We start from the raw sequence: 20036 nt of genomic DNA, 5'->3' as shown, positions 1-20036 counted from the left end.
TTTCCAGTTTGTAAGGTTCTCCTTCTCTAGTCCTTATCTGAAAAATTCAGTTCTTTAAATAAATAAAAGAAGCAGTTTGGAGGTTCATCTTTGTCAATTTTAATCATTTCAAAATTTGTGTATTTTTTGAACCTGTAGGATTTCAGATGAATTGGTGAATTTGTATTTTAATTATAAGAGCATCTAAATAACATTTTTTATAAAGTTCTTTAGTTCTCTTCAGAAAGCTTAAGACCTTTTTTCCTTAACGTTTAAGGTCAGCAAAGGAGGCAGAAGACAAAATCAAAAAGGCAATAGAAAAGGGAGAAACTCTTCCTACGGAGGCCAGATTTGATTCCAACTGTATTACACCAGGTAAATTCAGCAAGAGGAAAATTTGAGAGCCACAAAATGTCAGTTAAATGTATTTTTCTTTTCTAGGCACTGTTTATTTTGGCATTAGGGTTTTATTTATTATATTTTCCCAATTGTGTCCCCTCATGAGGTGGTTTGGTCACCTTGGTCATAAGTGCTTCTGTACAGCCCCACAGTAGGGATTTACAGATGTTGATAAGAGCACCTTTGGACAAGACTCTCCCAGACAGATGAGGGAAGTTACAAGATCATCCCATCCTGCTCCTGCTTTTTATTGGTAGGAAAAAACAGACTTAGCAAGGCTGTGGCTCACCCAGGTTCACTTACCTAGCTTGTGTTCAGGACGAGAAACCCGTTCTGGGCCAGAGCACTCACTACTCTCAGAAACAGAATTTCTGTGACTTTAAGGACAAATGAATTTATCAATATTACAAGTTTAATTATATATGTAACAGCATACTCCACACTTCCAAGGAACTTTGTCTAACATCATTATAATTTTTTCCTGTGGGAAAAAAAAATCTTAAGATCTTACTTTCTCGTGAATTCTTTACTAACTACAGGAATTTTCTTTTTCTTTCACTGCCCTAGTCACACGTTGCTCAGTTTAATAGCCAGTTTATCGCTATTGTAATTTAAGACTGTATTACCTTTGACTGTTGGCCATTTGGGCTTTTTCTAAAGCATAACCATTCTATACTCAATTTCCAGACTAATAATAATAATTTGCCAGATTAATAGTAATTTTAATAATTATAACAACAACAACTGTTATTACTGCTGACAATCTGACTGAAGCTGCATGTTTTAAAGAAGAACTTGAGAAGCCATCAGACAGGAAGTAGAAGGTTGAGGTTTACTAGAGAGTTGAAACTCCACCCTTGTGTGAAAATACTTGAAGCACAGTCCTGAGATAGGAGTCACATTCCTTAACTTTCCCTCTCTGCCTTTGGCTTCATTTTAGGGTAATCAGTGAAACTGGAAACCATTGTGATATTTGCTAGGAGAAAGGTACAACATGACTTAATTTTCAGGATAAGCAAGAGAGCTTTTGACCATATCTAGAGATCTCATACTTAGCTTTTCCCTGGATACACAGATCCAATTTTGTTTTGTCACTGGGAACTCACTTTTTATGTCTCTCTCAGGTGAAACTTTTTAAAACTTTTTATTTATAGGGACCGAATTCATGGCCAGGTTACATGAACATTTGAAGTATTTTGTAAATATGAAGATTTCCACAGACAAGTCCTGGCAAGGAGTCACTATCTACTTCTCAGGCCATGAGGTTATTTGCTTATTTATTTATTTATTTTTATTTAAAGAGCTTTTCTAAATTTAACATTCTGAAGTATAGCGTATTATCACATTTTTTTTAAATGTTATATTCAGACTCCCGGAGAAGGAGAGCACAAAATCATGGAATTTATCAGATCCGAGAAAGCAAAGCCAGATCATGATCCAAATACCAGACACTGTCTTTATGGTTTAGATGCCGACTTGGTAGGTATAATGTTTATTGTTATTATAATTTTATGCCATTGTAGTGACGTATCTAATAGCTTCAGTCTTGTACGGAAAGCTTACTGACTGTGGCAACAGATACAGGAGATGTAATAATGATTCCTGTTTCTGTCGCTACCAAAGTTCTAAAAAACAATTGGAAAATGAGCTGTTTTGCCATCGTTTAGGATCAGTGAGTGTAGTGTCTGCAGACCTGACTGACCCCAGTGCTATTATGGGTACTCAGCTGAGGTCAGGGAAGGAGGCCCTTTTTTATCCTTATGCTTAATACGTGCCTTTTAATACCACATGATATGAAAACACTGTGACCCAAATAACTTTACTAGACTTTTTTTCTTTTATTGTTGTTTTTGTCTTAACTTTTTATTTTGGAAGTTTTTAAGCTTAATGAACTCCTCGTGCCTTGTTTCAACTCCTATCCCTAACCATCCATCCCTTTCCACTCCTGGATTATTAAGGCAAATCCCAGATAATTACTTCATTTAATCTACAAAATCTGTAAATATTTAATAATGTTTCTCTAAAGGAGAAGGGTTTCTTTCTTTTTTTTTTTTACATAACAGCGCCATTGTCTCACATAAAACAAAACTAACAACTCCTTAATATATAAATAACCAATTAGTATTCTAATTTCTCTGATTACCTCATAAATATTTTATTGTTTGAATCAGGATTGAAATAAACAGTATATATTGCAATTGGTTTTATGTCTTACTGGACCATTTTGACTTACTTTGGGACTGAGAATGGTATGTGAGAAAATTAGCTGAAAATGCCATTTTCCAGGTTTTTTTTCTGAGTTTTCATATACTGGAGATATCCTGACCTCCAGAAGAGCCCTACATTCTTCTGTCATAGGAAAGCTGCTGCCTTTGTTTCTAACCCATTTTCCCATGGCAAGTGGAAATGTGTGAAAACCGAGAGAAGGTTTTGGGGATTTTGGGGAGGTGAGGAGGGTCAGGGAGGTGATTATAAAGGCCATGTGAGTAAGGTGATGATTTTTTCCTTATTAAAGTACACTCACTTTACCCCATTCATAATATACAAATGGATCATATCTTGTTATTTGTTTACTGTGCTATCAAGTTGTTTCTTTATTGCCCTTAAATAAGCCTGTTTTGCTCTATATAGAAATATATTTCATTTGATTTTGTCATGAACCCAATGTTATAAAAACTGGTAGAATAGAAACATTTCTTAATCATTTTTCAATAGATTATGCTTGGATTAACAAGTCACGAGGCTCATTTCTCTCTTTTAAGAGAAGAGGTTCGGTTTGGTGGCAAAAAAACACAAAGGTAAATCGTACTTGCATGTATGTTGGAAGAAAGAGCAGAAATAAAGCTGTTATCTTAAAAGAGATTGATTCTCTCTTGCTACTTAGAGCTCATTTGCTTTGCCCCTTCCCCGCCAAGGCATGTATTTACTTGTAATTATTTTCAGTGATCAGAATGTTGTATAGTTTAACTTATTTATTTAGTTGTATTTGAATAAGTGCAGGTTAGAAGTTAGCCAACTTTAACCTTCAGAGAACTAACTACTTTTTAAAATCATTTTAGAACTTGATTTGTATTTCTGGCTTTTCTGGATCATGATTGCATTCTGACATAGATACAGTTCACTCACCTTGTATTATTTATAGTTTAACTTAAACAGTGGGCCAAGAGCCAGAAATATATAACCCTGTGCCCTGGTGGCACAGTGGTTAAGAGCTCAACTGCTGACCAAAATGTTGGCAGTTGGAATTTACCAGCCACTGCTCAGAAACCCTATGGGGCAGTTCTACCCTATCCTATAGGGTTACTATGAGTTGGAATTGACTCGTCAGCAATGGGTTTGGTTATACCAAACCAGAGAAAGCTTAGTGGAAGAAGTGATAGCATCTTACCTTTGTAGCCCTGGACTATACTACAGTGAATATTCAAAGTATATACTCATTCGTCTGTCTGTTTTCTGATGGACAGCCTTAAATGGACCAGATCCCACTGGTACTTATATCTCATACGTATCCTTTAGGATTTCTTCATTCTGAGAGCCCTCTTCCACAGGAAACATAATGTAAACCAATTATTTTTAACTATGCTTTTATCTGTTATAATTGTAGTTGTATTTTTGTCATTGCTTTACCACTGCAGCTTTCATATAAATTGCATGTTATCTTCTAATGATAATTTTGACCTTAAGCTTTGCTACGTTTTTAAACTTGAGCTTTAAGAATCTAATTAACTCTGGCATCTCACTAATTTGCAGGGTATGTGCACCAGAAGAAACCACATTTCACCTCCTACACTTGTCTTTAATGAGAGAGTATATCGATTATGAGTTTTCAGTGTTAAAAGTGAGTATAACATAGCTGTGAACCAAAGATTTGTGTGTAGAAATTTCTATAGGACTTACCTTTCTTCTCCATTTTGCTGTAGGACAAGATTGCATTTAAATATGATATTGAAAGGATAATAGATGATTGGATTTTGATGGGATTTCTTGTTGGCAATGACTTTATTCCTCATCTACCTCATTTACACATCAATCATGACGCACTGCCTCTTCTTTACGGAACATACGTCCACATCCTGCCAGAGCTCGGGGGTGAGCACATGTTAACAGTATGCATTTGAGGCTACTTTAATTTTTAAAATGTCACTCATTTTATTAGATTATTGCGTGTACAACTGAAATAGGAGAAAATTTGAGGTTTCTTTTGGTCTAAGGCACCAAGCTCTAAGGTTGAGATTTTCAGTGACTCACAAGCAGTCAAAGTGAGCAGAGTTAAGTAACCTCACTCGTTGATACCTAACTAACCTCTGCCTTTAATTCCCTAAGAAATCCAACAGAAGTTGTTGGTTGGTTCCACAAAGCTCCTTTCACAGTTAAGAATAGAATTCCATTTTTGTGACTAGATAAGCATCAGAGTATTTAATATGAAGGAAAGATTTTGCAATTAAAATGAAATTGATAAACAGAGATGCTACCTGAGGAGGAAATCTGTAACGGGTTGGTGAAGCTGAATAAAACAGGTAACACGGCAACAGCACATTAGTCCTTTTCTTCTCAAGTTACCATATCAAATTGAATGATCTAGGTATGTTCTAGAACATATTTAATTTAACTGTTAACAAACTTTGGATATGTAGGAGGGTTATTATTATGTGAACCTAGAATTTCTTTTATTTTGCTTCAGTGTTTACGTTTTATGGAAACACAGCATTCACAGAAACTTGGCCCAGTCACATAGCCCACCGCTGAGTGTTTTTTCTCAATTAGGATGTCAACATTCAACATTCTGTGAAAAGAATTCTGTAGAATTGTTTAGGAAAAAAATGTACGATTTTGTTACAAATTCAGGTTTTGTTCTTTTTAGGTTATATCAATGAAAGTGGGCACCTCAACTTACCTCGATTTGAGAAATATCTTGTCAAATTATCAGATGTAAGTAACTAGAAGTAACATGATAATAGAAGAAAAGGTTTCTTATAATTCTATTCTAGTTGCTCATTCTATGTAAATAATTTCACCTAAATTATGTATTTATTTATTTGCTTTTGTTTATCATTGTTATTTTCAAAGTAATAGCTGAGGTAGGTCCCTATGTGTGTAGAAGGTCCCCGGGTGGTGCAGATGGTTTGTGCTTGACTACTAACCTAAAGGTTGGCGGTTCAAACCTAGCAAGCAGTACCACAGAAGAAAGGCCTGGCAACCTGCTTCATAAAGATTACAGCCAAGAAAAGCCTGTGGAGCAGTACTATTCTGTAACACATAGGGTTGCCATGAGTCGGAATCAGTGGCAATGGGTTTGGTTTTGATTTTTGGTTTTCCATGTGTATAAAAGTATATCCGTATTTCCTATGTCCTGGAGGTAGTCACTGTTAAAACGTTCATTTGTGTTCTTCAGACATACTTAAATTCTTTTTAAATAAGTTTTAAACATTTCTACGCAGTTTGATCGTGAGCACTTCAGTGAAGTTTTTGTGGACCTAAAGTGGTTTGAAAGCAAAGTTGGTAACAAGTACCTCAATGAAGCAGCAGGTGTTGCAGCAGAAGAAGCCAAGAACTACAAGGAAAAGAAAAAATCAAAGGTGTCCCATTTTAGGTGTCCTTTCATATTTTTATCTGTAAAGGGAAAACTAATATTTTTCTTTCTCATTTTTCATCTTAGGATTTTGGGGTTGCCTCATTTCACTTTCATCTTCTCTATGGACATTTAAAAAGCTTTGGTTTCCTTTTCTCCATTAGGTCCTAGCATTTAAACCTACTCTTTAAAAATCAGTTTCTTATTTTTCCCCTTGAAGAAGAAAGTTGTGCTTTCTTCTTCAAAGCCTAGAATGGTAGTTACCTTTTAAAAACAATTGTTCAAAAACACACTATTTAAAAAAGACTGGCCTAGTTTCTTAATGTAGATATTGATAGCATTTAATGTTATATGAGACATTAGATCAATGGGATTTCTTAAGAATTATTTACATACATAATTATATATAAAATACAGGGATATGCTGGGTTAAACATAATTAGTACCATTATCTAGTAAATGTTAGGTGCTTAATACAGGAACAATAGTTTATGCTAGTATCCTGCAAAACATCTTTTATAAGCCCTAAGGAATGTTTCTTTTGTGTTAAGTTGGAAGATCAGTCTCTTCTGAAATTTTCCTCAGTCTATCCTTAAATATTTGATTCTGGTAAAATTGATGGCATTCCCTGCACTTTTCACTCTGTACTAGTTCTGCTTAGGTTCATGACTAATAATTCTTACTCTAGGAGGACTAACTATCCTGCCTTTCTCTAGTGCAGCCCTTCTAATTGCATAGCTCTTCCTTAGTGGAATTTGGCAGCAGTCACTCTGCACTCCCTGTGTTTTTCTTATAAGAAAACAGGCTCTGTAACTTTTTGGGAACCTCTACTCACAAAACATATATGCCAATAATCCTGACTCCCCACACTTCGTCTCTGTCTTCAATTTGCCAGTCTTCCAGCATATGTGGTTAACGTTAGAGATGCTGGCAAAATGAGAGGAACCAGAGGAACAGCCCAAGCCCAGGAAGTTGACAGAGACCCTAGATTGGATGAAGAAAAGGAACTGGGGATAAGGGAGTAAAGAAAGGCACTAATGAAAGTTACTGGTAGTAGATAGACAATCAGAAAATAGAAGAGAAAAAGGACGAGATCATAAAGGAGGAAAAATAGATGGGTAGGATATGAAAGATTGTGATGGGATGAAAGAACTATACAAAAGCAAGTGGCTTGTATGTAAGAGAAATGAAGAAGTGGAGGGTAGATAACAGAGTCATAAGAATCATAGGATCCAAAGGTAAAGGATATAGGTAATACAACTATTGAATTCAAACAAAGAGATAGTGTTAACAGTAGCCTAGGATTTAACATATAAAAATTTTAAAACTAATGAATGGTAATAAATGACGGGGGATGATATAGTGTCTGAGTATGTTTTTGCCAGTGCTTTTACTTTCGAGAAAATTAGATTTTGCAGCTCTTTAGAAAGCAACATGATTTTGATGATTTTTTTTTATACTTTAAATACTTTAAGTAATGAAATACTCTTGATTTTTTTTGGAACACATATAATTAAATATATTTCTCTTTTCTGTTGATTTAATTATTACATATCTTTGAGTGGCCTGTATGTTAAGTTGTAGATCATGTAAATGTATAGCTTTAAAAAACAAGTGACCTTAAAACCAAAATTTATACATTATTTGAGAATTACTTTAAAAATAAGCTTTTACAGGTCATTCCAGTTATTTTTAATTATGTTTTAAATCTTCCTGTTAATCATCTCACTTTCAAATAAACCTTGCCATTAAATTTATGTTGATTTATAATTTTTATAGGGCCAGGAAAACGTCTGTTGGGCTGCTTTGGACAAAAATGAATCTGATACGGCAACGTCTAAGGGTGAGTACAGACTATATGTATTCTGGTGTATGTAATTTCTTTGACCGAGTACTTGTTATACTTTTCCTTTATTAGTAATGATTCAGTAAAGTGGGATGGAGCAGGTTTCTAAGATAGCTTATAAGCACCTACTTTGATATGCATTTATCAAAGCATTTGATTAAAAAAGAAGATACTCAGAATTGTCATTATCTTTTTGGCTTTTTTCCCAGATAATTTGGAAGACGAAACTGAAGATGATGACCTGTTCGAAACTGAGTTTAGACAATATAAAAGGACATATTACATGACGAAGATGGGGGTTGATGTAGTGTCTGAGTACGTTTTTGTCAATGGTTTCACTTTAGAGAAAATTAGATTTGACAGTTGTTTAGAAAGTAACATGATTTTGATGGGTGATGTACTAGGAGAGGATTTTTTTTGTTTGTTTCATAAATTATTGTAGATCTTTCGACTGGCATAGTTTTGCAGAAGATAGTAGCTCTGATGTGTTATAGTCCTGTGATAACAGTTGCCAAATAGGAGATGATTAGTTTTCTACTTCCCATCTTCTAAAGCTCACATTTCATTTATCTGAAAGGCCATGTGGCTCAGCCCCAAGTAATACGTAGTTCAGATATTCCGTAAGAATTTGACCTCTAAAGCAATGGCTTTCAAATTTTTTTTAACTGCAGCACATAGTATGAAGAATACATTTGAGTTTTATTTATTTTAATTAAACACTTATATAGTGATTACCAAATGCCAGGCACTATTCTAATCATTTTAAAAATAGTAATTCATTTAGTTCTAAGAACTTTTTTGCATTAAGTAGGATTATTACTATTTATGATTGAAAAATTTAAAGAACCAAGAGAACTAAGTGACTTGTCCACAGGGCTTCGAACAGGTTTGGAACTATTTATGGTAATTGCTGAGTAAACGAGGGCAGCAGATGTGTTGCATGGCAACCAGATCCGTTGCCTGTGGAATTTTGACCCCAAAACGGTGGTGCCCCACTCAAAGATGGCAGCCAGCCACACTGCTTTGAATGAGTATTGCTCTCTACAGTCCTGCCAATAATCCAGTCTCCCACGTGGGTCCTGAAAGTTTCTGGAGCCTGATGCGGGAGATTAGATTATTGGCAGGGCTGTGGAGAGCTATACACATTCAGCATGGTTGGCTGCCATCATTGAACGGGTACTGCTGTTTGTTTCCTTTGCTGTTAGGGGCTGTTGAGTTGGTTCGCACTCATAGTGACCCTATGTACAACAGAATGAAACACTGCCCAATCCTGTGCCATGCTCACGGTCTTGGCTATGTTTGAGCCCATCGTTGCAGCCACTGTGTCAATCCATCTTGTTGAGGGTCTTCCTCTTTTTCACTGACCTTGCAGTTCACGAAGCACAATGTCCGTCTCCAGGGACCGATCCCTCCTGACAACATGTCCAAAGTATATAAGATTCAGCCTCGCCATCCCTGCTTCTAAGGATCATTCTGGTTGTACTTCTTCCAAGACAGATTTGTTTGTTCTTTTGGCAGTCCATGGTATATTCAATATTCTTCCCCAGCACCATAATTCAAAGGCGTCAACTCTTCTTCCATCTTCCTTATTCATTGTCCAGCTTTTGCATGCATATGATGCAATTGAAAATACCATGGCTTGGGTCAAGCGCACCTTAGCCTTCAAGGTGACATCTTTGCTTTTCAACTCTTTAAAGAGGTCTTTTGCAGTGTATTTGCCTAATACAACGCATCTTTTGATTTCTTGACTGCTGCTTCATGGACATTGATTGTGAATCCAAGTAAAACGAAATCCTTGACAACTTCAGTCTTTTCACCATTGCTTATTGGTTCAGTTGTGAGGATTTTTGTTTTCTTTATGTTGAGGTGTAATCCATACTGAAGGCTGTGGTCTTTGATCTTCATCAGTAAGTGCTTCATGTCCTCTTCACTTTCAGCGAGCAAGGTTGTGTCATCTACGTAACGCAGGTTGTTAATGAGTCTTCCTCCAATCCTGATGCAGCATTCTTCTTGTTATAGTCCAGCATCTTGGATTATTTGCTCATACATACAGCTTTAATAAGTATGGCTAAAGGATACGGCCCTGACACACACTTATCCTGACTTTAACCCACCCAGTATCCCCTTGTTCTGTTCAAACGACTGCCTACTCAGGTCAAAATCGGATGGGTAACAGATTTGGTTGCTGTGCAGTGAGTTTGCTGCCCTCGTTTATGTCGGCAGTTACTGAACTGTTCCAGATCGCTTCGAAGCCCTGCTTGCCCTAGGTGACACAGCTCGTGACTGTCTAAGCCATGATTTGAACGCAGGCAGTCTGGCTCCAGATCTTAACCACTAGACGAGGCTGTTTTTCTGGAAGTGAAATCAGAGTTTTATGAAGTGCTAAATATCCTTATTGCGTGCAGTATACTTGGCTATCATCTATCCTATTATTTTTTTTTAATGATAAAGCATCAGTATTAGATCTACTGTAGTGTCTGGTACAGCTCATCAGCTCGTTTGAAGCTTTGTCAGGTGTCACTAGCATGCAAGACTTCTTAGACTTGAGAAATATTTTAAATAGTTAACGCTTTTAATCCTTTGTGATTTTTAATACGTCCTCAATTACTGTTACATAAACTGCAATACCTGTAGTTAGCATTAAATTGTTAAATGACTAATCTTCTAATTTCATTCCCTTCTCTTTATATATTTTAATATATCTATGGACTTATGAAAATGAGATTCCATTTGCCTGCCCAACAAATAAGTAACTCTCTTTTTAAATTGTTGTAGTCAGTGTTGGGCCAGGAATGACAGTAGAATTTTTCCCTTGATTACTGGTGGGAATATAAATTGGTAAAATTATTTTGTAAAGTACACATTCAAAGCTTTTACAGTATTCTTCATTTTAAGCCAATACTTCTATTAATCTCTCTTAAAGATATAAATGCAAATACAGAAGCTCCTTGTAAACAAGGATCTATATTACAAAGTTATTTGTAAGTAAAAAATGAGAAATAACTAAATGTCCAAAAAGAAAGTTCATCAAAACCCTCCTCCTCCTCCTCATTTCAGTCACTGTCTCTGCCACCTCCACCATCTCTAGAACTGTTAAGCTGATGCTATCAGAAAGTTCATAATAATTTGCAAAGCTGCGTAGGATACAAAGTCGTATATGCAGTATATACTATCTTTAATGTTTAAGAAAAAAACAACCTGGGCATAGAAAAAAGACTAAAAAGAAACATAGCAAAGTGTAGTAGTGGTTGCTATCTCAAACCCAGTGCCATTGAGTTAATTCTGAGTTAGAGCAACCCTAGAGGACGGAGCGGAGCTGCCCCATAGGGTTTCCAAGGCTGTAAATCTTTACCAAAGCAGATGCCACATCTTTCTCCTGTGGAGCGGCTGGTGGGTTCCAACCACTGACCTTTCAGTTCAGTCAAGTGTTTTTAACCAGTGTGCCACAAAGGCTCTCTAAGTTCTGCATACCAAAAAAACCCAAACCCGTTGCTGTCGAGTCAATGCCAACTCATAGTGACCCTGTAGGCCAGAGTAGAACTACCCCATAGGGTTTCCAAGGCTGAAATCTTTATGGAAGCAGACTGCCACACTTTTTTCCTGTGGAGTGGCTAATGGGTTCAAACTGCCTGCCTTTTGTTTTGCAGCTGAGTGCTGTAACCCCTGCATCACCAGGGCTCCCTTAGTAGTTGCTGTAGGGTAGTAGAAATATTTCATTATACAGGTTTTCAGTAATAACAGATTATTTCTTTTATAATAAAAAAGTAATAAATTTTATTTTGATAAGATACCTGCCAGAAATACAGAGATGTGGAATGTCTAAGTGTATTTCTACCTGAAGTTAGGTGATAAAGAGTAACAGGTTTATAGGCACTTTTGTCATTAGCCTAGGGTTTTCTTTTTGGTGACTTGAAGATTTATTTTACCCAAAGCTTGAATAATGATATTTGGTCTTTGAGAAAGAAGATATTAGCAGGAAAATCGTTCAGAGGGTAAAGCACTGTTCAAAGGGTAATGTAGCTGCTATAAGTAGATTTTAAGATCACCCTGATTTCCTCCTGTGCTTTTTGCAGGCGTCCTGCTGAATCAAGCAGATTACCATCCCCCCCCCCCCCGCCCCGTCCCACCCCATCCCCACCATTTAGGGGCGTGGCAGTGTCACTTTATAGAAAGCTCTTTGGTTAAGTCCTCAAACTTTAACCCAAAGAAAATATATCGACTGAGTAAATATGCACAGCGGGTTCAACTATTCCAGTAGTCAGTTTGGAAAACTATAAGGCAGACCTTTAATCTGACAATATAGAAATTTTTTTAATGGTATTTTAGAGTTTTTCTAATTATAATTTTCAGCTGACTTACTCGTTGATTAAGTAAAACGTGTGAGGCAAACTGTGGTCAGTCTTAACAGATAATAAGCTCTAAAGAGACTAGCTCGTCTTCAAAAAATAATGTTTGAGTGAAGTTTTTTTTTTTTTTTTTCTCTTTTCAGTGACTTTCTAGCTGATCAAGCTGCATGTTATGTTCAGGCAATACAGTGGATTTTGCATTATTACTATCACGGAGTTCAGTCTTGGAGCTGGTGAGGGAATAAAAATCAAATTGTGTCTTTTTATAATGGCTCATCCTACTGTGACCTCCTTGGGGATGGCTTTTCCTTTTTTCTGTTTATGATAGTATTTTTTTAAAAGATACATACAGCCAGGTTTAAATGCATGCAGGTAATCTCCTCTTACTTGAAAATACTGAAAAAGACTTTTCTCTAACAAAGATGCTTCCATCTCTAGCTCCCAGCCTTGCTTCAAGGGCCCAGACCCAAGTGACCTAGCTGATGCTTTTCCTACCACCTCATTTCTTTCATCCTAAACATTATATTTTTTTTTTAGAAAATTACGTTATCAACATTTTGGCAACTAAAAGAACCATTCCCACCACCCACCCAGTGCTGTCGAGTCGATTCCGACTCATAGCGACCCTATAGGACAGACTAGAACTGCCTCATAGATTTTCCAAGAACTGCCTGGTGGATTTGAACTGCCGACCTTTTGGTTAGCAGCCATAGCACTTAACCACTACGCCACCAGGGTTTCCAAAAGAAGCATTACGTTAAAGATATCTTTCTATGACATAATACATCCCAATTTTGGAAATGTGAAAAGGCCCTTTAAAAATTAAAGAAATATGATATTTGTTGCCATCACATGACCTAAACTTTCCAGCAGGGCTACATTTCTTATACTCAAGTGATAAAATTATGGGTGGTACTTTTTTTCCTTTAAAATTATTGCCATGTTTTGTTAAAATAAACTATGGGAAAAAGTATATACTTAATACTGACCTGTTTCATAATGTTACTAGTTTAAAACTCAGTTTTGTTTTACAGGTACTACCCTTATCATTATGCACCTTTTCTATCTGATATACGGAACATAAGTACACTTAAAATCCATTTTGAACTAGGAAAACCTTTTAAGCCATTTGAGCAGCTTCTTGCTGTACTTCCAGCAGCTAGCAAAAATTTACTTCCTACATGTTACCAGGTGAGTTTTAGAATTCAATGTTTTTATGTCCTTTTTGAAATTTAAGAGTTCCTCCAAACTAGGTGCATAGTACCTGAATTTATTAAGTAGCTAAATATACTCATTTTCAGTTTTACATTTCGTGTTTCTTTAACAAGTTTCATGAGAAAGAGTTCTTTGATTTAAAGTTAGCTTTGTTTTAAAAATACAAAGAAACTCCATAAGCATTCAAAGTCTAGCTTCCTCATTTTCAGCACTTTAAATCCTGTCTTTATACTGAGGAAAGTACACTGTGACACTTCAAAATCTGAAGCTGTCTACTTTTACAGATTCATTCCTGTTCTCTTTTTTCCCTTGTACCTATTAGAATAGGGATAGTTCTAATGAGTTGTTTTTTCCAATATAAGTATTACCTTAGAGTGTATTTGGGCTTTAAGCATTTCGTTTATCAAATTGTGGAATAAACGGCGTTTTTCTGGCTAGCGTATTTCAGGTTGCAGAAGGAAGAGATATTTCCAGAGGTGGAGGGGAGGGTCACCAAAACTTCACTAAGCCTATTAAACTGATTCTGAAGGTAAACTTAATTTTTTCAGGTATCGGCCTGTTATTCTAATTCTATAGGTTGGTCTTAGAAATTAGGGTAGACACACACACGCACACACTCTGTTTGCTCCTTGAACAGTAAACCTGACCTCTGACCTCCATTTCTTCATAAGTTTCTTTGATGTTTTTTTCCTGCTTTCAGATACATCAGGGCTTGATATTCAACCATTCTGCACTATTAGGGCTGTGCAAGTGTTTTACGGCCACATTAGTTTTGATTCCTTAGTGCCCCTGCCATACTGGTTATTAAGTATTTTGTGTATTGCCCCTGGAAATATGCTATTTTATTTCTTATTTTAAAAAAATTTATAACCTTCCACATTAATTTTCTAGAAGACGTCCTTGTGCTTTGTCAACCTCTCTTATAAAATCTTTAATAAAAATGTATCTTATTAGAATGTTTTTCTTTGATATTACTGAGTCTTAGATTTTTCTTTTTTTAAATATCTTGGATGGTAGTCGTTATATTGCTTAATAGAACACATCTGTTAGGACGTGAAGATAAATTGTTCATATAAGGTTATAGATGGAGAAGTATTATAAACTTGTGAAATTAAATCAAGTCTGAATGGGAAAGGAGAATTTAGGTGGTAGACTTCATAGAGTGAAGAGATAAAAAATGGAGACGACAAAATTAAAGTTCAGAGTAAAGATGATTTTGTCATGTAACTAAGCCACCAGAGAAGGAAAGTAATAAGTAGCGGTGAAATTAGAAGTCTTATAGTTAAAAATCAAAATAGAGTTAGTGTATTTCAACATGTCTAAGATATAAAATTTTAGTTTGCTCAGAAATTCTCAACAGTAATGGGAGGAAATAGTATAAATGCATTAACAAGATGCTGTATTGACATTAGTTCTTATATTTTTATTGCATTTATATTTTCACAGCATTTGATGACCAGTGAAGACTCGCCAATTATAGAATACTATCCACCTGATTTTAAAACTGACCTAAATGGGAAACAACAGGAATGGGAAGCTGTGGTATTAATACCTTTTATTGATGAGGTCAGTACGTTAAGTAATTATATATATGTACATATATTTTTAATCAGATTATTAGCATAACTTAATGAGCACTGGGTTTTAATCACCTTGTATGTTTTGTTCATGAGATTTAACAACTTCTTCATTATGTTCATCAAAACCTCTAGATATGCTAATTATCAGAAAGCTGGAGTGGCTTTATTAATATTAGACAAAGTAGATTCAGGACGAGGAGTATAACGAGATTAAGAGGGATATGTCATAATGATGAGAGCTTCAAGTTCATCAAAAACACACAACAATCCTAAATGTATATGTACCTAATAACAGAGCTTCAAAACACATGAAACAAAAATTATCAGAATTAGTAGGATAAATAGACAAATTCACAATCATAGAAACAAAAAATTGGTAAGGATATAGAAGACTTGAATAACAATATAAACCTACTCAACTTCATTGATATTTTGTAAAACACTACACCCAACAACTGCAGAATACACATTCTTTTTACGTGAGTAAGGAACGTTCAGCAAGGTTATTCCCTGAGCCATGAAACACGTCTCCATATTTTAAAAGGATTGAAATCATACAGAGAATATTCTCCAGCCACATGGAATTAAATTAGAATCAGTAACAGATATCCAGAAAATCCTCAGATATTTTGAAATGAAATAACATGCTTCTAAATAACCCATGAATGAAAGAACAAATTAAAAAGGAAGCTAGAAAATATTTTGATCTGAATGATAATGAAAGCACAACATCAAAATCTGTGTGATACAACAAAAGCAGGGCTCAAAGAGAAACTTAGTGATTCTAAATACTTACACTAAGCAAGAAAAAGGTTTAGAATAAATTAAGCTTCTACCTTAAGAAGCAAAAAAAAAAAAAAAAGCAAATTAAATCCAAATTAAGCAAAATGAAGGAAATAAGAAAGGTAGGAGCAAAAATCTATGGAAAATGAACAAACAATGGAGAGAAATTAATGAAACCAAGAGTTGGTCCTTTGAAAAGATTCATCAGATTGATAAATCCCAGCCAGGCTAATCAAGAAAGGAGGGGAAAAAAAGGAAGAGTGATGGGACACATAAATTAACAATATTAGGAATCAAAGAGTAGGCGTTGTATAGATTTCTTAAAAGGCTGTTACTTAGTAATTGATTGTGTACCTTACAATACCACTGGTACCTTAGAATCAAGAAATTATTATTCTAGAAAAATGAGAACTTGTGTTTACACAGAAACGTGTACACAATTGTTCAGAGCAGCTTTGTTTGCAATTACCCCAAACTGGAAACAATCCAGATGTCCTTTATAAACTATAGTACGTTCATACAATGGAATACTGCGCAGCAATAAAAAGGAGTAAGCTATTGATAACAACTTGGATGAAAAAAGTTCACTTGAGTGAAAAAAGTCGATCTCTCTAATGGGTGTATATTGTATGATTCCTTTTACATGATACCCAAAATGACAAAATTAGAGTGATTCAAAACAGATCAGTGGTTGGCAGGGATAGGGCTGGAGATAGGTTCTGACTATAAAAGAGTGGCACGAGGGGATCTATGGTGATGTAGGAGTTCCGTATACCAGTTTCAGTGGTGAATACAGTAATCTATACATCTGATACTGTTCCTTAGCACAATACGCCAAAAAAAAAGCCACATGTAGAAACTGGTGAAATCCAGATAAGTGTGTGGTTTAGTTAGTGATGTTGTACCAGTATCAGTTTCCCGGTTTTGATAATGCACTGTAGTCACATGGAAGATGTTATCGTTGGAAAAAGCTGGGTGAAAGGTATGTGGGAGTGCTCTGTAGTATTCCTGCAACTTCTTGTGAACTTTAAATTATTTTTTAAAAAGTCTGGGAGCCCATCACTGCTCCTTCAGCATAATGTCCTGTCCTTTGCAGTGCTCCTCAGCGGGGCATGCAGTCCAGGGGAGGGAGTAGAGCGATGTCTGCCGTTAGCACGTGTTGGTTGGATATCTCCTCTGTGTCAGGCCAGAGGCGGGATGCATGTATGGTGCCATCTTTAGCATATTTATATGTACTTTTTTCCTATTCATACGGATAAGTTTATGCATACTGTCTTTTTTTAGAATATTATGGTATTTGTTGTTGTGAAATTAAAGAATTTCTTTTTTTCTTTAACAAAAATGGTAAAAGCTTTTGGGTGTATATTATGGTAGAGTTGTTCTTGTGCGTGTATGTATTTAAATATTTTATATTTGCTGTCTTGGACCTTTGCTTATTATTATTATTTTGCTTTGCTTTAGCTACTGTCTCTTTTTCTGAGATAATTAATGTTAGCGTCCTCTGTCTTTGTTAGCTGCTGTCAAGTCGGTTCAGACTCAAAGCAACCCGGTGTACAGCAGAACAGAACGCTGCCTGGTCCTGGCCATACTCATGGCTGTTGTTATGCTTGAGCCCATTGTTACAGCCACTGTGTCAGTTCATCTCATTGAGGGGCTTCCTCTTTTTTGGTGACCCTCTACTTTACCAAGCAAAATGTCCTTCTCCAGGAACTGATCCCTCCTGAAAACATGACCAAAGTATGTGAGACAAAGTCTCACCATTCTTGCTTCTGAGGAGCTTTCTGGCTGTACTTCTTCCAGGACAGATTTGTTTGTTCTTTTGGCAGTCCATGGTATATTCCATATTCTTTACCAATACCATAATTCAGAGGCATCAATTATTCTTCAGTCTTCCTTATTCATAGTCATAGAAATGTAAATAACATATATTCATAGAATTTTTTTTTTTAATGAGATCATACTTAGACATTTTCTCCAATTTTTTTCTTACCTAATAGTAAAAATATCATGGACATCCCTCCAGGTCAGTAAATAGAAATCAAACTCATTCTTTAACAGCAGCATGTTTTATAGTATGAATAGACAGTAACTTACTCAACCATTACTCTGATCGATATTCAGGCTACCTCATGTTTTTTTACACTGTATACAGCGCTGTAATAAAAGTGCTTATATATTTATGTATTCTTCATGTTTGTTTATGTATTCTTATGCATTGGAGCTTTTATTGTTATTAGGTAGGCTCCCAAAAGTGGGATTGCTAAGTCAACAAGAATGTACATTGTTAGTTTTGATGTTACCAAATGATTTTTCAAGAAGATTGATCTAATTCATACCAGCAGTGTTTCAGTGCCCACTTCTCTGCTTCTTCTTCAATGCTAGATACTATTGTTTTATTTAGTTCTGGCCAATGTATTGATGATGAAAAATGCCATTTATTATTATTCAAATATGTATTTTCCTGACACTAATTTGAGTAGATTTTTATGTCTGCGTTTGCCCTTTGCATTTTCTCTTTTATAAATTGCCTGTTTATACCCTCTCCGTCGTTTTCTTTTTATTTTCTGATTTGTAGCAGCTCTTTGTATATTAGGGGTATTCTTCCCTGGTGTAGCATTTGTTTCTTGGTTTGCTTATGGCCCCTCTGTCACACAAATCTTCTTATAGTTAAAAACACATTTTCCCTTAAGGCTATTAGTTTTTTTTCTGTCTTGCTTAAATAAAAGTTCATACTTCTAAATTGTCAGTCCTCTCCTAGATTTTCTTTTAATGCTTTTATTTTTTTATTACTCTGACACTTGTTTTTGTTATGGTGTGAAGTCAGGTATATGTGGTCCCCCCACCCCCATTATGATATCTGAAATACGGTTTTTGGCATAGATTTGAATCTGTTTGATTCTCTGTGGGTCTCTTCTGGTGCCAGTATTAAAGTGCTTGGACTGAAGTAGCTTTATAAAAAGTATCTGGTAAGACAAGTCCCCGGTTATTCTTTGCTGCTCACACGTTAATTTTTCCATATGAACACTAACATAATTTTGTCCTTTAAAAAAATTTTTTTTAACCATGGAGATTCTGATTGGAATACTGTTAAGTGTATGTGTTAATTTGGAAAGGTGGACATTTGTATACCACTGCACGACTTGTAAAGTAAGGTATTAATACTCTATAAATTAAGGTAAATTATGAGAATTACGACAAATTTACATTTAAAATTTAATTTCTGCTACTATTCCTATCTGCACTTAGTGACTAATGTTGAGTAATAGCTTCAGAGAAATTTACCACTGCGGCCTTTTGAAGTGAAAAAATAGTGCATCAGTTTTTCATATACTGAAATGGAAAAGAGTTTCATCAGTTAAGATGTGTTTCTCAGGAACACAAACAATGATTCTGTATGCTGAGGGTAAAGATTTATTATGTATGCTGAGATTACAGAATTCTTATACTTTTACCTCCTCTCTTCAATCTTTATTTTCAGAAGCGATTGTTGGAAGCCATGGAGTCATGTAACCACTCCCTCAAAAAGGAAGAAAGGAAAAGAAACCAACATAGTGAGTGCCTAATGTGCTGGTATGATAGAGACACAGAGTTCATCTACCCTTCTCCGTGGCCAGAAAAATTCCCCCCCATACAACGATGTTGCACAAGGTAATTTTCAGCAACTATGAAAGAGGGGGAAAAAAAAACCTTTGGACTGTCTATTTGGAGAATTAACAAATAGTTTACTGCAGTTATAGTCAGTAGGTAATGAGTTAAATCTAACTTGCCGAGGATCGTGTCATCTCTCTTTCTCCTTGTTTTTATAGCTCTGTACTTGGGTCAGATTGTTTCTCTCTTTCCCTCTTCTGTTAAAGTTGGTATTTTTTCTCCTAATTGTATATCTCTGTTCTTTATTTCCTTCAAGAGGGTGTGTGAATTTTTATTGTTTTCATTCCCCGTGTCTTTGCTGCCAGCATTATTTGACACGCTTTAACTTTGCCTCTTAACACCCCCACCCCAACTACAAAGAAGAAACAAAAGAGCTCCTCCATTTTCTTATCTCAGACCCATTTTTTCTTTCTCGTTATAATTTCTCCCTTGTTTTTTCTCTTCTCTCCTCCCCCCTGCATACAATCTACCCAGATAACAATAGAGCTGAAGATAAGTGTACATCTATCAGCTGTGATATTTCCTTTTGTTAAAACAGAAAGAAGAAATAGGAATTATATAAAGTTCATATTATGTTATGGGTTTTGGAACATGGGAGGGTATGGAGAGTTGTATTATGTTTTATACTTTCCTTCATTTTAAAAATTAATTACATATATTGCTTTGTTTTA

The 20036-nt window shown here is 35.6% G+C and overlaps 1 protein-coding gene across 11 annotated transcripts in view; it reads left to right on the top strand.

The window, feature by feature from the left end:
• The window catches only part of XRN1 (5'-3' exoribonuclease 1), a 109353-nt gene that overhangs the window by 10572 nt on the left and 78745 nt on the right, over positions 1 to 20036 (top strand). For all 11 annotated transcript variants that reach the window (XR_010319142.1, XM_064275540.1, XM_064275546.1 and 8 more), the window contains exons 3-16: positions 257 to 354; positions 1533 to 1642; positions 1747 to 1857; positions 3094 to 3176; positions 4129 to 4216; positions 4299 to 4467; positions 5240 to 5307; positions 5817 to 5954; positions 7727 to 7790; positions 8003 to 8108; positions 12283 to 12372; positions 13174 to 13330; positions 14801 to 14920; positions 19196 to 19365. Coding sequence is in view for 10 of the 11 variants with exons in the window: in XM_064275540.1 (XP_064131610.1) it covers positions 257 to 354; positions 1533 to 1642; positions 1747 to 1857; positions 3094 to 3176; positions 4129 to 4216; positions 4299 to 4467; positions 5240 to 5307; positions 5817 to 5954; positions 7727 to 7790; positions 8003 to 8108; positions 12283 to 12372; positions 13174 to 13330; positions 14801 to 14920; positions 19196 to 19365 (1572 nt within the window). In the remaining variant the exon portion in view is untranslated. The remainder of the gene's footprint in view (positions 1 to 256; positions 355 to 1532; positions 1643 to 1746; positions 1858 to 3093; positions 3177 to 4128; positions 4217 to 4298; positions 4468 to 5239; positions 5308 to 5816; positions 5955 to 7726; positions 7791 to 8002; positions 8109 to 12282; positions 12373 to 13173; positions 13331 to 14800; positions 14921 to 19195; positions 19366 to 20036) is intronic.

This window comes from Loxodonta africana, chromosome 23, assembly GCF_030014295.1.
Source record: "Loxodonta africana isolate mLoxAfr1 chromosome 23, mLoxAfr1.hap2, whole genome shotgun sequence".
Lineage (NCBI taxonomy): Eukaryota > Metazoa > Chordata > Mammalia > Proboscidea > Elephantidae > Loxodonta > Loxodonta africana.
This window is presented reverse-complemented; position numbering and strand designations above follow the sequence as displayed.